At 33.8% G+C, this 18,238-nt stretch overlaps 1 protein-coding gene across 2 annotated transcripts in view; it reads left to right on the top strand.

Moving 5' to 3' along the window:
* LOC136034628 (gamma-aminobutyric acid type B receptor subunit 2-like) overlaps positions 1-18,238 on the top strand; it is a 340,796-nt gene that overhangs the window by 78,599 nt on the left and 243,959 nt on the right. For both annotated transcript variants that reach the window (XM_065715928.1, XM_065715927.1), the window contains exon 4: positions 13,966-14,182. In XM_065715928.1, coding sequence (XP_065572000.1) covers positions 13,966-14,182 — 217 coding nt within the window. The remainder of the gene's footprint in view (positions 1-13,965; positions 14,183-18,238) is intronic.

The following is an 18,238-nucleotide window of genomic DNA, read 5'->3' as shown; positions in this document are numbered from 1 at the left end:
CCCCGTTTTACTCCGAATTCTTTGGTCTCTTCTCCGTAAACTTGAACTCGGCTCACTGACACTTCATAGTATGCCTTAAGTGGTTCGACAATTTCAGAGGAATTCCGTCATTTTCTAGAATTTTTCAAGGTTTCAGGCAAGTGATCGACTCGATGGCGGCAACGAAGTCTAGGAATATCAGAATCAGAAGCAAAATTATACATTTTAAATTTCTGGATAATTAGTCAAATTGCAAAAATATTATCAGTGCAGCATCTACCTTGACAGAAGCCACCTAGGTTTTCAGAGGTCCTTTTCTCCTTTGTCCCCTTATAGTGGTTAAGTCGAATAATCACAATTTTTTTTGGCCGCAATGTCGATTAGAATTATTCCCCTGTAATTTCTGCACTCAGTTTTATGCGGTTTCCTATAGAATAGGAGAGCAACTGATGTCTTCCAATCCTTTGGGAAAATGTTGGTCCTCCATTCTTCTTCAAGGATAGTATTAAGCTGTTCCGCATTGATACTTGAGGGACTGTTTGTATAGTTCCAGAGGAGACTATCTTGGCCTAGAGCTTTTTATATCTTCAGGGCCTTTATCGCTTTGACAATTTCCCTTCTTGATTTGAGTGCCAGCTTGACACTATAAAACCCTTTTTGAACACTGCGAGGAAAAACACCGGGAGTGGATGATGGGGATTGGTTGAGTATGGATTGGAAGTGATATATCCATCCGAAAAAAACTCCATCTGAAGCTAATATCTTTTCCTGATCGGTCTTTGACAACTTAGGACATTAAAGATTTCTTACAAACCGATTCCTTGAAAATCTGGTAAAATATGCGGATACCATGTGCCTGTGCTGCTTTATCTTATGACAAAGCAATCTCTTCCCACGTTTCGTGGTGGTCTAGACGAGAAGAGCACTTGATCTCTCTGCACAATTATTTTGTAACATCATTAGGCTGCTCATCTTTGACAACTTTGACAGGATTCTGTTGGTAATCCAATGCTCTAGTATTACTTTTGTTCGGCCTAGGATCTCTTCAGCAGTCTCAATCTTCACTGTTTTGGAGGTCTTTCATCTTTGCTCAGGGTCACTGTTTTTCTCCTCAATCAAGTTTGAGGCATCCTTTAAGCTTATTTCCGGCCAGTCTAAGAGAAGTAGGTTCCCACTCAAGAATTGCCATTCTGGTTCTTTGGATCATAATGAAACCAACGTCATGGAATCCTGAGTTATCGTCTACTCAAGAGTAGAAAAAGTGGAACTGTTATACCGCTTCGGAACCTGACGTTACTGCAAGGCAAGAACGAGAGATTCTCGTCTTGAAAACGCGTGACATATCAAAACTATAATTCCCCATCTCATTGACAATGAGAGCTTGCGTAGCTTCTTCTTTTACAGATCTGAGATTCCAGCAACCAGCATTTAGTCTTGATTTTGTTTGCTCTATGACTGTCGTTGGATTTTTGAACATACAGCTTGTTGATTTTTTATACTTTGGCACCATGTTCGAAGTCTTGTTGCCTGCTGGGAATGCTGTAGCATGGTTGGCTTGTTTACTTCTCAACACCCACGCCAACGACGTTGTGTCACTTGCTAGGAGCGCCTCAGTCGTATTCATAATATTTCTTGGTCTGAGATCCATCAATGTTTCTTGGAAATAGAGTTAACCACAAGGTCTACAGTCTTGCAGGTACCCCGACAGGGTCAAGACAGGGTGCGCAATTGACCCCGATTTCTGTTTTTAACCCTAAGCCTTGTTGTCAGAAATGGCTGGGCCAGATTTTCTTAGAATTATTTGTCAAAACTGCGCATTTGTTTTTTGGAAATAGGCCAACAGTCGAAACTTCCGAGATTACCCCAACAGCTTAGATTAAATATCAAAAAACGTTTGAGCTGCGTATTTGTCACGAGATTTTCTTCTGGGAAATCTTAGAAACTTGGGGACTGTGGATGCACTGGCCCGTAGCATCGATATTTGGCTGATATTTTAGTTTCCATTGCGGAATCTTACATCTAGAACTCGTATCTACCCACATATAGGTATTTGTGACTAAGAAACTGACGTACCTAAAGAGGTATTTACTAAAAAAGCCATTTGAAATAGGCCTAAACAGGGCTTCTACATATTTTATTTGGCTACTGTTAATGTTATAAGAACATTAAACAAGGTCTCACGGTTATTTTCAGTCAGAGCAAAGGGGAACATTTTCTTATAATTCAATTCCATGGGATTAAAAGAGTATTTCTAAGTATTAAAAAAAAATATGATTTTACCATTATCAAATTATTTATTGCCGGAGCAATATGAAATCAAGGAACTAGATTGTAGTATGCTGACTGAAGTAGGTTGTCGGTGCAGTACAAATTAAAACTGATTAGCAGAGTAATTGTAATTGTAGTATTTATAATATGTATTTATATGTAGTAATTGTAGTATTTTGGCACTTATCTTTGCTGGTGTTTATTGCTCTCTCTTAGAAAAAATTAAAAAGAGACTAATGCATCATATGTTTTACTACGATAGAAGAACAAAAATAATTTCGCAGTTAAGCTATAGCCTTTACTTATGTCCAGGCTGGAGATTGTTATAACTTCGGCCATTTTTGAGAAAAATATGGGTCATGTACCTTTGACCACTCTATGTTGTACCTTTGGCTATTTTTATAAATAAGTAATAAAACAAACAGGAGCATATTTACTACTTATTCCTTAGTAAATATCGACTATTTTACTTGGCTAATATTATGTTATAAGAACATTAACCACTAGTTCTCGAAGTTTAGAGAATAATCGAAGTGCTGTATCTACAAAACTAAATCATATTTTTTTTTTTTTCAGGTCTCACGGTTATTTTGAGTCAAAGCAAAGGGGAAAATTTTTTTTATAGTTCGATTCTATGGGATCAATAAAGTATTTCTAAATATTAAAAAAAATAGATAGTGTTACCATTACCAAATTTTTCATTGTCGGAGTAACATTAAATTAATGAACTAGGTTGTAGTGTACTAGTATTGAAGTACTTTGTTGTCGGAGCAACATCAAATTAATGAGCTAGATTGTAGTATGTTGACTGAAGTAGGTTGTCATTGCAGAAGCAATTAAAAATGATTGGTAGAGCTGTATTATTTTGGGGTTGATCTTTGCTGGTGTTTATTACTCTTTCTTAGAAAAAATAAAAAAGATATTAACGCATCATTTTTTTTTACAACGATGGCAAAACAAAAAAAGTTTCGCAGTTAAGCTATATACTTATATTCAGGCTGGAGAGTGTTGTAAGTTTTACCATTTTTGAAAAAAAAAATTTCACGACAGTTGTATTTCAATATGAAATTAACTATTAGATTCATGACAAACTTTAGCTCTTAAAACAAACATTTAACCTCTGGAACATATGTTACATTAATTTCTTAGAGTAAATTAAGGTCACAAAAATATATGTCAACTGGTCAGAGGTACAACATAGGTCATGTACCTTTGACCACTCTATGTTATACCTTTGACTACTTTTATAAATAAGTAATAAAAGAAACAGGAGCACATTTACTACTTGTTCCTTAGTAATAATAAAGAATTTCATTTGGCTAATATTAATGTTATAAGAACGTTACCCACTAGTTCCTATAGCTTAGAGATTAATCTAAGAGCTGTATCTACAAAACTAAATCATGTTTTTTTTTTCCTATTTTTCAGGTCTCACGATTATTTCAGTCAAAGCAAAGGGGAACATTTTCTTTATAGTTCGATTCCATGGGATCAAAAGAACATTTCTAAATATTAAAAAAAAAAACATGGTTCTACCATTACCAAATTATTCTTTGTCAGAGTAACATTAAATAAATGAACTAGGTTGTAGCATACTAACATTGAAGTAGGTTGTTGTGGCAGCAACATTAATTGATAAACTAGATTTTATTATCCTCATTGAAGTAGGTTGTATTTGCAGTAGCAATTAAAACTGATTAGAAAAGTTGTGGTGTTTTGGCATTGATTTTCGCTTGTTTTTACTACTCTCTCTTAGAAAAATGAAAAAGAGGCCAATGCATCATTTGCTTTACTACAATGGTAAAATTAAAATAGTTTGGTAGTTAAGCTATATGCCTATATTCAGGCCGGAGAGTGTTGTACCTTTGACCATTTTTTGAAAAAATTGTTCTTACGACAATTGTATTTCAATATGAAATGATTTATTAGATTCATGACAAACTTTAGCACTTAAAACAAACATTTAATCCCTGGATCACAGGTTGCATTAATTTTTTGAGTAAATTAAGGTCAGAAGAATATATGTCGACTGGTCAGACCTTTGACTACTTTCATAAATAAGTAATAAAATAAACTGGAACATATTTACCACATGTACCTCAGTATATATCAATTATTCTAAATTAAATATTGAAAAATCAATCTCAAATTGCAGATGTTCCATTTGACGAGCAGTCCAACAGGTGTTCACTGGAACTGAAGTTTCAGTAAAATATCTGATTGATCGATGAGCTAATCCTTTTGATCATTCTTTACAAATCAAAAGGAGCTGGTATCAACGGGTTTCCTTAGATATATAGTTTGTAAACCACTCTCATTTAACTCTATTAATTCAACAACAAAATGTTTCACATTCTTTTTGCCAACGAACTTTACAGCAACAAAATCGACTTTAGAAATTTTATTTCTTTCATAATTTTCCTGATCTTCCAATTCAGCCAAACCAGCAAAATCTGTCATAATCTTTATTATCATCTATCACCAGATCTATCCCAATACCAATCCGTCCATCCATCATCCACCACCAATCTGTCCACCATTTCTGGGTCAGAATTACATATTGAATCAACCTAAAATTACCGTTTCACTGTTTTTTCATTATTTCTTTTGCATGTTCTGTTTCTCAATTTCTTACTTTTCCGGAGAGTCAATCAATATTCTTGATTTGCTTCTCTGCCTTCCTTTGGTGACATCTTTCCTATATCCTTTCTTTGGAGGAGATCTAATCTGTTTTGGGATGACTTCAGTAGAATTTTTGATGAAAAATCAGTGAATTCCAAGGTTTCCTCACCATTCTGATTCAAATTTTCAGCGAAAGGAAGTGGTCTGTCTGTTAGAGTTGAAGATGAAAATTCATGTTCCATGAAAATATCATCAATGAGTGGCACTAATTCAGCTACCTTAAAGCCATTTACAATGATAGTTAGGCAGAAGGCTTTCAAATAAGAAAATTCAATTAAAGAAGTGTTATCATATACTGTGATAGGCTTGCCAGAATTACCTGGAGTCAACATTCAGTCATTTACTGTCACATTATAAATGATGTTGAAAGGACCAAAAAAAACCTTTCTAGTACCTGCATTTTGTGACAGGTGTGGGGAACAAATGTTAGTAAATGTATCCCAGAAGATTCTGCCAAAGTGATCGCTGGTATGATTGAATGCCTTTCGTGGTTCCAGAAACTCCAGAAAAATGTTCCAGAAACTCCAGAAATAATTTTTCATTAGACCACCCTGACTGATTTGATGCTCCAGTAGTGCCTGCTGGTGTACCTATAAACATAATATCTTTTAAAATTGACCCTGGGAGCATGTGTTGATCTTCATAATATGTATAGCACCACTCCTAGGGGCTAATACATGTAACGGCACATTTAACCGCCAAAAAAATGTAAGATGGCAGCACAAAACAAGGTGGTCAAAGGTAAATGCCGGTCAGAGGTACAAGACTTTTCCCTATACATGGATTGCCCAAAAGGTGGAATAAACAGGACTTTCGAACATCCTTCTGCAGTATATTGAATTAAGGTAGCAAGTGCTTTACAGACTTAAATCTACATTACATGACTTTAAGTCCAACTTTTGTGATCTGGCCTTTTTCAAATAATAAAAAAAAATTAGACTAAAATAATAGAGCATAACCCTTTGTTTACGCTGATTTAAATTGCTTTGATACAAATATTTGTAAATCGCATCAATGAGCAGTTTTAGTTGTCGTCTGATCAAATAGAGTTTTCAAGCTGTCCAGCCTTTATTTGCAAAACATTCAAAGTTGAAAGAGGGTGGTTGAAATCGATCAGGATGATATTTTACTTCTATAATTTCTGCACCAAAAATAGATTTTTGCATCTTTTTTCCCTTTTTGTTGTGAAAACATTTTTTTAATTGTACAGCCAGAATCAACTTCTCAGCCAAAATATTTCCAATGCTAGTTTTATCTTTAATTTATGTTGCTGTTGTGTTTACGAAATTGCTAGAAAAATTTCTTAGTTTCTCAATACAAGAAGAATTTTTCACCTTGCAACATTTCTTGAAAAAGCATTCAAATCGCTAAAATTGGCAATTAAATTGCAGCGATTAACGAATTTCACTCTTGTGTGAGCCTCTGCGTGAGCCTAGGCTAAGTGTTTGGGTAATTGAACTTGTACAACCTTTGATTTCATGAGTATTAAAGCAAGCATGAGTTAATACCAATATTGCACATCTACCATTTTTTGTGCGACTTTAAAAGCTTTTCTTATAGGCTACCAGCTTATCGCGCACTTGTGCTATATTTGCTCGATAATTGAGATGGCTCAATCTAAGAGTATTTTTCAGAACCACTGTTCTAACGTTCCCAATGATTTACCAAACCCACTCAGGAGTATGAAGCAACAATATTTAGTCTTTTAATCATAAAGATTTACGATTTATTCATTCTGGAACATTTTCGATAATACTCCAGATTTATTAAATAAACTTAAAGTCCTACACCAGAAACTATCCGACTCGATACATTTTACTATTAACCCTTTTCATAATCTTCTAAAATGCTTTCTACAGTAATTTAATGTGCTATCAGAAGTTGTTTTTTTCCTTTTTTTTCTATTTTTTTCTGTGTATTTGTTTTTATACTCCGCTGTTTCAAGTGGGTCACAAATAAATTATTATTATATATATATATATATATATATATATATATATATATATATATATATATATATATATGGATATACTTGCACAGCTCTGCTTGTATATTTTGCTAATAGTAACAGTGGCAGTTAAAAAATTGTAGAAATGTGGTAGCAGTAGTCGAAGCAGTAGTTGCGCTAGGAGTAGCTCAGCTTGAAATACTTCACATTTTATGCACAAACAGGAAACATCTTTGCTTTTAACCTTGTAACTAATCAAGTTCCACTCTTGTAAAATGTAGGCTACAAATGTCTATTGTATTAGCACTATCATATTGCAACTGTGCCCTCATATTTTTAAAAGATGGCTTTTTGAATAAATGTGAAAATGCAGCGTTCTTCTGATCGCTAATTAAAATTTCTTCTAACCATTATTAATTGCTAAGCCAATCAGAGGGCAACCGACTGTTTTTTCATTGCCCTTTGTGCCCTCCTCTGCTCCCACTGACCGAAGTACCTTCGGATCACAATTTCAAGGCAACTGTTTTAACTTTAATAGTTTAAAAGTCTAGAAATGTGCCTCTGGGGAAATTTTGAATCTTTCAACCCTGGGGAAAAGGGCCATATATATATATATATATATATATATATATATATATATATATATATATATATATATATATATATATATATATATATATAATTAAGTTGTCTGTCTGTCTGTCTGTCTGTCTATCTGTCGAATGACGTCATTTCATCATGTCGTCATGTCGTCATGAAGTTAGTTGTCGTTATGTTTGTTATGACGATGACGTCATTAAAAGTATTTAAGAAAATCGTTCAAAGACAAATTTTTAATTGTAAGAAGATCGTCGACGGAAAAATGTTTAATTGTAAAATGACTGAAGAACCTACAATGGCAACAGCCGAGGACGCTGCTCAAAGAGTCTATGCCAAAAAACTTGCGGCTGATAGCGAAAGTAAGAAAAGAAAGTGTGCCGAGGAATCACAAGAACAGCAAGAAAACAGGCTTGCGGCTAAAGAACGCAAAACCGCGCAGTTAGATGAAAATCCACCTGGATAGCGAGAGTCAAAACATATCAAAACTGAGAATGATAGCGATGATGATTGGGTTTGGGATTTTGACTTGGATAAGGTCATCAATGCCTACCAGATTTTAGTTAAAAAACAAAGTTTCGGCGATATGTATTTCATAGTGACGCTGAAAAATAAAGAAGAAAAAGAAAACTGAAAAAAGAAAAAAGGTAAAAAAACTAAAAAAAAACTAAAAAGAAAAAACGCTCAAAGAGAAATTACAGACCGGGACACAAATGACGACCGGGACAGAGGGAATATAAATGACGAATGGGACACTCAAAGAGAAATTACAGACTGGGATACCGGGACACAAATGACGACCAGGACAAAGGTATTTAAGAAAATCGTTAAAAGACAAATTTTTAATTGTAAGAAGATCGTTGAAAGAGAAATTTCTAATTGTAAAATGACTGAAGAACCTACAATGGCAATAGCCGAGGAAGCTGCTCAAACAGTCTATGCCAACAGACTTGCGGCTGATAGAGAAAGTAAGAAAAGAAAGCGTGCCGAGGAATCACAAGAACAGCATGAAAACAGGCCTGCGACTGATAGAGAAAGTAAGAAAAGAAAGCGTGCCGAGGAATCACAAGAACAGCATGAAAACAGACTTGCGGCTAAAGAACGCAAAACCGCGCAGTTAGATGAAAATCCACCTGGACAGCGAGAGTCAAAACATATCAAAACTGAAAATGATAGCGATGATGATTGGGTTTGGGATTTTGACTTGGATAAGGTCATCAATGCCTACCAGATTTTAGTTAAAAAAAACAAATGTTCGGCGATATGTATTTCATAGTCACGCTGAAAAATAAAGAAGAAAAAAAAACTGAAAAAAGAAAAAAGGTAAAAAACTAAAAAGAAAAAACACTCAAAGAGAAATTACAGACCGGGACACAAATGACGACCGGGACAGAGGGAATATAAATGAAGACCGGGACACTCAAAGAGAAATTACAGACTGGGATACCGGGACACAAATGACGACCGGGACAAAGGGAATATAAATGACGACCAGGACACAGGGACACAACTACAACAGGGACGCCGGGGGCAAAGGAGGATATATAAATGACGACGGGGACACAGGGAATGTTCGATTAGCAATCACCATCAACAAAGCTCAAGGGTAATCGTTAAAAAAATGCGGTATAGATCTGAATACGAATTGTCTTCCCATGGACAATTATTATATATATATATTCACAGGTGGGACACAGGGACACAATTACAATTGCGCGTAACTAATATGGCACGTAACGACTTACGCGCGCGGGAGGGCTTGGGGCTTTGGGGGGCGTAAAGCGCCCCACCAACTAGGTGTTGGGGTGGCGCGAAGCACCACCCCAATAGCTAGTATATATATATATATATATATATATATATATATATATATATATATATATATATATATATATATATATATATATATATATATATATATATATATATATATTTATATATATATATATATATATATATATATATATATATATATATATATATATATATATATATATATATATATATATATATATATATATAAAAGAAGGGATAAGAAGGGATCTAAAAAAATTATATTATTGAAAAATTATATTACATTATTTATAATATTGACTTTGTAAACAGATGAACTTTTTCATTTTTAATCGTTGCCGATTAAAGCTTATTTACGATCTTATAGAGCCCAAACACTTATAAAACAAAAGATTCTGTCTAAGAATTAATCGAAGAATTTCTTTCTGTTTACGAATCAATCTAAGAATTTCTGTCGAATGGTTTTAACGTCAAGTCCTCATCGTCGCCGCCATACCTGTCGCACTTCCAGATGCTTAAAAAATGACGTATTCGAACTCAGTCACACTGAATAAAATACTGAAAAGTGTTTCGACGATGATACGGCTAAGAAACTTTGGCACTTCACCTGACGTCTTTACGGAAACCCCCAGCTCCAAACCTCAATCAGGTTTCTGGTACTGGTCAAACTACCGTCCAGTCAAGACTATACAACGTTAATGTCTGCCACTTTTTTCAGTTAGCCCAGGGTTCCAAAACTTGAGACAAAAGGCCATAATGATGAAATATCTTACTCTCATCTGATTTTTGGATCTACAGTGTCCACAAGGTTTTAAATGTTATGATCAACTGGAAAATCAGTCAATTAGTTGGAATGCAGTATTAAAATAAGACTTCTGATTGAACTTCTTGATGCTTTTGTATGCTTCCGTTAACTTTGCATCTTTTCATTCCTATGAAAATAAATGGGAAGTCACTCCTGCTCTCAAGAAAATCTTCACAACAGATAAAAAGAATTCTTTTCTTTTAAGGATTACAGATATATTAGATTCAGTTTGTTTCGCATAGTCCTTATCATGTTTAAATAAAAAAACAAGTTGTTTCAACTGAAAGTAAGGAGTGATATTAAAATTTATAACGAACAGAAATTATTACATATACAAGGAGGTTGTCCCCTCCTCAGTACCTAGCTCATTACGCTTCCAACTATTCAAGAATTATTCCTGTTACATGACCGTTTAATTAGAATAATAAGCTTTTTACAAATTCAAAAACACCTTAGTGTGTTTGATGGCCACAAGAATAAAATAAAAGAGAAACTTTAAATTACAAACAGAAATGAAGTACTACTGTAGGTCTAAATATTTAGTGAAAAATTTCAAATAAATCTACTATATAACACAGCAGAAATGGGATCACTAATTCAGATGGCCATAATCCAGGCATGTAAGATTTTACTTTTGTCCTACAACTTGTATAAACGTAAAATTATTTCTATCTGGTATAGTGCTATCATTGCAAAGTAATTGGAAACATCATTGATATAATTACAGATGGGTGGTCAATTCATATCTTGAAAGAATTTCTATCCAGTAAAAGTTTTTTGAGCATAGCCAAGATGATTCCCCTTCTTTGAGATTAACTGGTTCATTAGCTGGTTCAGCCTTTAATGACTGTTTAAAAATTTGGAAACTTTATTGACTTTTACCAGCATGAACAAAGGTGAACAACTATTGAATGGGAAAATACTTACCCTTACTACATTAAAGTTGCTAGTGCATAAATAGCTGTTAACGAAGGGTATAGGAGGGTCTCAAGAACCACAAACATTGGTCATTTCGTCCTATTCTTTGAAGTAGAAATACATGCAGGGTTTTAACTGTGACTTTGTTTCAGAATAAGCTCGTTTGTGTTTTAGTTATAAGAATGTAGAAAATTGACTTAAACATGACTAAACGAAACGAGGAGTTTGTTGTACCAGTATTATTATTAACGATTGCCTCGTGGAATACTCTTTTTCTACTCTCGTCAAATGTATAAATAAATTGGAATTCTGGATCTGTCGGTCCTTAAATTACTTCTATAATATTGACTGGATGCAATACAATAATTTAGGAAAAGTTAAAATACTGTATGGATGTTTAGTTATTAAATATCCCTTGTATTAAGTATTAGCAAGCAGAAAAAAAATAATTAAGTTCTCTGATTAAAAACAGTAAAGATAATTAATGGGGAAAAATATCCACAGGCAATGTTCTTCTGGCCTGAAGTACCAATAGACAAGACACATAAGGAAAATGTTAGGATTAGTGGAAATAATTCCACTAGAATGCTATGTTTTGCCCATTACGAGAAAAGTTCTCTTGAGGAGACACGGTGCTTCATGGATGCATTATCTATTTACCAGGAGTAACCGTTTCCAACACTATTTCTTTCACTTTCAAAGTGAGGCTAGAAGGTCCTAATGACCATTTGGCTTGATGTCTCAATTTTCCCAGGAGCATTATAGAACGATTGGTAGAGACGATTATGAGAACGAAACTATGGATACAAAACAGCTTTGACGAAGATATGATCCTCGAAGGACCGATTCTGTTCTGCCCTGGAAAGAATGCTTTATGTATCACATTTCTATTTACCATACAGAAGCATTTAGAGTGAAATCGATAGGTTCTACTTATTATGTTGTACAATCACATTAACCCTCGCTAACTTATTAACATAGAATATTGGTACATTTGTGAAAGGTGTATTCGATAACAACGAAAAGAAGAGGAAAAAACAGATTATTTGAATGCAATACCAGGGCGATAGTTAGATATGCAAACTTGCCCTTAGAGCAGGGCAGAGTTAATTGATAGCTGATCAGAGTTAAGGTCAGAACCCATTCGTTAAATCTAAACAGACTTACGTCTTCATACCTTTAGAAAGGCAACAATTATGCAGATTTTCCACACATTTATTTGAGAAATAGTCGCTCTACCCATCAATCCAAATTTCTATAGGCCAACCATTATTAAAATTTGTTTCAAAATTGTTTCCTCATGCCATCTCGAAGCCAGAACATAATTTGTACTGTACTAAAAAAAAAATTGAACGTGGAACTTTCAGTTTAATACGAATATACTGATATTTATTCTTAAAGTTTTAATAATTTTTTATTTAACATACTCGAAAAAGTGAAAAACTTCTTATATATTTTGTTTTCAGTAAAGTGCAAATTATGTTTTGGTCTTGAAATGGCGTAGGGGTTGTCAGTCCTACTTATGTTAATTTTTGCTAGTTTTGAATTTGACCCCTTTATTTATTGTAATTTCTCTTAGTTTTGGGTTTCACTTATTTATTGGTGGCTGTTTGTGGCAGTTTTACGCTTGAAAGACTATTTGAATTTATTTCTTCTCATTTTCGGTTTAATAGAGCTCTTCACTTTTCTTTGTAAAGCTTGGTCTGTGGGAGAAGTTTTTTAAATTAATTTCTTTTCGTTTTTTATTGATCTAATCATTTCATTAAAAAAATTATATCTTTGCGGTTTAAACTATACAAATCCATACTTTGGCTTCCTATTTGTATGTCTGAAAAACTTTTCAACAATTTTTTTATCCTAACACAAATAGTATTGTTTAATTTAGATTTTACACCTCCTCAAGTTGACCTGAAAAATTAAACCTAATACAATTTTCACAAAACTATATCGATGCTCTCGACTGAAAGTACGAAGCGACATTAAAACTTAAAACAAACAGAAATTATTCCGAATATGAAAGGGGCTGTCCCCTCCTCGACGTCCCGCTCTTTACGCTAAATTTTTTTATTGTTATAAAAGTAAAACTGCGACAAAGAGTTAAACTTTAGTGTAAGGAGAGGGACGTTGAGGAGGGGACAGCCCCTTTCATATACGGAATAATTTCTGTTCTTTTATTTATATTATTTATATTGAGGGGAAATTTGAACTAAATAAAAAATACTAAGTGCATTCATATTATCAAAAAGGAGTATCTCAAGAATTGATATGGGTATTAAGTTGCAAATTTCAGATCAATTGACCAAAAGTCATAATGATAACAATAATAATAATTTATTTATTACCCACTTTAAAGCAAAACAGGCGGAGCAAATTACACTAAAAAGAAAGAAAAGGCAAATACAGAGTCACAAAGACAACTTAAACCTTTATCTCAGACAAAAATAAATAGATATTGTTATGGTTTTGGGCCAGGTACAGTTTTCAAAAATTACAAAGCAGAAACAGAAATGGAAGTGAAAAATAAGTGGTTCCTATTTTAGGATTGTTCTTCCAAATCTGAGTAGAAAACAATAAGAACAACGATACCAATCCTGATCCATTTTATATTGGAATCTATCTTTTGGTTCACACTCCACTTCCATTCGACTCGATTTAAAACTTCTGCTCTGGTAAACTTTCAATAAATAATTAATTTAAAAAATGTTTATTTGATAAAATTACATTTTCCTCATATACGGATTTTCCTAAACATTATTTTGACTATTATTACTCTTTTTTAAGTTATTTTTACTGGATTCTGGAGAATATTCTCCTTATTCTTCTTTTTTTTTGTAGGATTATATATTGCGCGATTTTGTGTATTTTTTACGATGTTTTATTATTGTGTTGTTTGACCCATGACAAGTAAAGCTTAAGGGTCGAATAACCCTCTCACGTTTGAACTAGTGTTTCTTATTGCTATTTTTTCTTCCAGGCGCATAACCACCTTTTATCTGAACTCGAACATTCAGACATTGAAGTTCCGGAATCTCAAAGTTTTGTTGATGATCTCGTAACGCCCCTGGGAAAACTGAGAGAGAAAGACGTTCGCATAATCCTAGGAAATTTTAATTCTTCTTGGGCTAGGAAAGTCTTTTGTCATGCTTATGCAATGGGTATCTATGGAAAGCGATACCAGTGGATTATAGCAGGTAACTTTTCATTTAACAAAATGGAAAAAAATATTCAGTGAATTATAAGAAAATAGGATTTCTTCTTTTCAGCTAATCTAATTGATGTACACATAATAGAAAAGAAATTCCAATCAAAAGTCAATTAGAAAATCAAATCATCTTCGAAGTTACTCTAAGCATGGACCCGGGAACCTATTCAAGGGGAGGGGACAAACAAGAAAATCAGAACAATAACATTATTTAACGAATTAGTACTTATCACTATTACTATTTTATATAGTATTTTATTACTATATTAATTATTATATTACTATGTTTTATGTAATAACTGCATATTACTACTAAATATTACTATTTCACTATTAAATCAAACATTTAATAAAATATTAGACAAAATAAACGAAAATATCAGGTATTATACTGAGAATCATAATAATATTTAGTTTTTCAGATCCCTTATTCCCCTTGTATCCCTTGCCATGGAACCTTTTGAGGGGGAATAAGTGCATTGTGATTCAATTTTGAGTTGTATTTCGTATTGTCTTGTATTTAATAATAAACTTCTCTCTCTCTCTCTGTCTCTCCCTCTTCCTCTCTCTCTCTCCCTCCCCCTCTCTCCTACGTCCAAAGACCCTTTGTATAACATTCGTGTCTAATCGATTCGTTGCTTTATTTTGAACATTTAACTAGCCTAAGTTAGTAATTTGATTGAAGTTGGTTAGTTCTTGTTTCTTACGGTAAGCCATGAAAAATGAAAATGGTGAAAATAACGATGGAATTGTTTCAATAACCGCTACTTAGACAACGCTACCTATTTCTTTTTCATTTCAGACTCAAATTTGCAATTCATTACTCGTATGTAATGCAATTTAAAATTCCAAAGTTATTCTCGTCATTCTTTGAAGGGAAAATGTTCTTCCTAAAGGTGCCAGGCATGGAACTTTTGACCACTTAAACTTTTCTTGAAACCATTCCCTGGTTTAGCTAAAACTCGTCTAGTTTCTAGCTTAAAAAAGTACCATTGCCAAATGCCAATTTTAATCAAAATCTACGCGATTATGAGCATTAACTAAAGAGTGATCATTGTCAAAGATTATAAAATCTCTAGGAAATAATATTGAAAAAATACAAACAAATGACCGTGGACTGTCAGTTTAGTATAAATATACTGATATTTCCTCCTTAAAGTTTTAACAATTTTTAATTTGAAAGAAATGAAATTGTTTTAACCGTACTGTGTTTTCATTAAAGTGCAAATGATGTTCTGGTCTTGAGAAGGCATGGGAGTTATCCTCCCTATTCATATTAATTTTTACTTGTTTTGGATTTGACTCGGTTATATATTCTCATTTCTGTTTGTTTTGAGTTTCATTTATTTATTCATAGTGATTTGTGATAGTTTTAAGATTGGAAAATTATTTGACTTTATTTTTGCTCATTCGTGGCTTAATAGAGCTCTTTACTTTTCTTTGAAAAACTTGTTTTGTGAAAACAGTGTTTATAAATTAATTTTGGTTCTTTTTTTATTGAGATAATCTTTTTCATGGAAAAAAATATTTTATATCTTTTTGTTTTTTCAAACAGTTCGTGGTAACGAACTGTAGTAAGGAGCGACCCGGCTCAATAGTAACCAAAACCTAAAAAATAGAATGTTGATGCCAACAGCTACATCAAAAGAATTGCATTTTAATGCTGATTTTAAATATATAAGTTTCATCAAGTTTAGTCTTACCCACCAGAAGTTATGAGCCTGAGAATATTTGGCATATTTTAGAAAATAGGGGGAAACACCCCTAAAAGTCATAGAGCCTTAACGAAAATCTAATCATTAGATTCAGCGTATCAGAGAACCTTATTACAGAAGTTTCAAGCTCCTATCTACAAAAATGTGGAATTTTGTATTTTTTGCCAGAAGGCAGATCACGGATGTGTGTTTATTTGTTTGTTTGTTTTGTGTTTTGTTTTTTTCAGGGGTGATCTCATCGACATAGTGGTCCTAGAATAATGCGAGAGGTCTCATTCTAATGGAAATGAAAAGTTCTAGTGCCCCTTTTAATTGACCAAAAAACTGGAGGGCACCTAGGCCCCCTCCCACGCTAATTATTTTCCCAAAGTCACCGGATCAAAATTTTGAGATAGACATTTTACTCAGCGTAGTCGAAAAACCTTATAACTATGTCTTTGGGGACGATTTACTCCCCCAAAGTCCCCGTGGGAGGGGCTACAAGTTACAAACTTTGACCGGTGCTTATATGTAGTAATGTTTATTGGGAAGCGTACAAACGTTTCAGGGGGATTTTTTGGTTGGGGGAGGGGTTGACAAGAAGGGGATATGCTGGAGGAACTTTCCGTCGAGAAACCTATCATGGGGGAAAAAATTTCCATGAAGGGAGCGCAGAGAATTCTAGCATTATTAAAAAAAAACAATGAAAAAATAAATAGGAAAAGGTTTTTTCAACTGGAAGCATGGAGCAGCATTAAAACTTAAAATGAACAGAAATTATTACGCTAGTGAGGGGTTCACCTCCTCCTAATACCTCGCTCTTATCTCTAAAGTATTTTTATTAATTTCAACTATTTATTATACGGCTTTTCAAACAGTTCGTGGTAACGAACTGTAGTAAGAACCGACCCGGCTAAAAAATTGTAAACGAAACTCTAAAGGTGGAAATATGATACTAAAAGATACATGAAAAAAATCATATTTTCATGCTGATTTTAAATATATAAGTTTCATCAAATTTAGTCTATGTCATCAAATGTTACGAGCCTGAGAAAATTTGCCTTATTTTGAAAAATAGGGGGAAACACCCCCTAAAAGTCAACGCACTCAGCGTATCAGAAAACTCTTTTGCCAAAATTTCAAGCTCCTATCTACAAAAATGTGAAATTTCGCATTTTTTGCCAGAACACAGATCACGGGTGCGTGTTTATTTATTGTTTTTGTTTTTTGTTTTTTTTTCCCCAGGGGTCATCGTATCAACCAAGTGTTCCTAGAATGTCACAGGAGGGCCCATTCCCTCGGAAATGAAAAGTTCTAGTGCCCTTTTTAAGTGACCAAAAAAATGGAGGGCACCTAGGCCCCCTCCCACACTTATTTTTTCCCAATGTCAACGGATCAAAATTTTGAGATAGCCATTTTGTCCAGCGTAGTCAAAAATCATAATAACTATGTCTTTGGAGATGACTTACTCCCCCACAGTTCCAGGGGGAGGGACTGCACGTTACAAACTTTGATCAGTGTTTACATACAGTAATTGTTATTGGGAAATGTACAGACGTTTTCAAGAGGATTGTCTTGGTGTGGGGGGAGGGGTTGAGGAGAAAAGGCTATTTGGGAGGATCTTTCCTTGGAGGAATATGTCATGGGGGAAGAGGAATTCAATGAAAAGGGCGCAGGATGATCTAGCAATACTATAAAAAAAGGAAAAAATAAACACGAAAAAGTTTTCTCAATTGAAAGTAAGGAGTAGCATTAAAACTTAAAACGAACAGAGATTATTATGCATATCAGAGGTTCTGCTCCTCCTAAATACCTCACTCTTTATGCTAAAGTATTTTTAGTAATTTCAACTATTTATTCTACGGCCCTTCTGATTCAGGGGTCATTCTTAAAGAAATGGGACAAAACTTAAGCTTTAGTGTAAAGAGCGAGGTATTAACGAGGGGACAAACCCCCTAATATATCCATAATAAAAATATAAGAATATAGAATTTTGTTACGTAAGTTAATTCATAAGTTTCGCATAATTTTTACTACTAAAAACGTTCGTTAAAAATTAAAAGTTCTAGTTGTCTTTTTAAGTAAACAAAAATTGGAGGGCAACTAGGCCTCTTTCCCCACCCCGTATTTCTCAAAATAGTCTGATCAGAATATGAGAAAGGCATTTAGCCAAAAAAAAGAATCAATATACAAATTTCTTTTGAATAATTTACGTGCGGAGTGCCAAAATCAAACATGTATTAATTCAAAAACGCTCAGAAATTAAATGAAAAAAAAACTAGTTTTTAACTGAAAGTAAGGAGCGACATTAAAACTTAAAACGAACAGAAATTACTTTGTGTATGAAAGGG

Source organism: Artemia franciscana, chromosome 13 (genome assembly GCF_032884065.1).
Source record: "Artemia franciscana chromosome 13, ASM3288406v1, whole genome shotgun sequence".
Taxonomy (NCBI): Eukaryota; Metazoa; Arthropoda; class Branchiopoda; order Anostraca; family Artemiidae; genus Artemia; species Artemia franciscana.
Note: the sequence above shows the minus strand (reverse complement) of the source record. Positions and strands in the feature narration are given on the sequence as shown.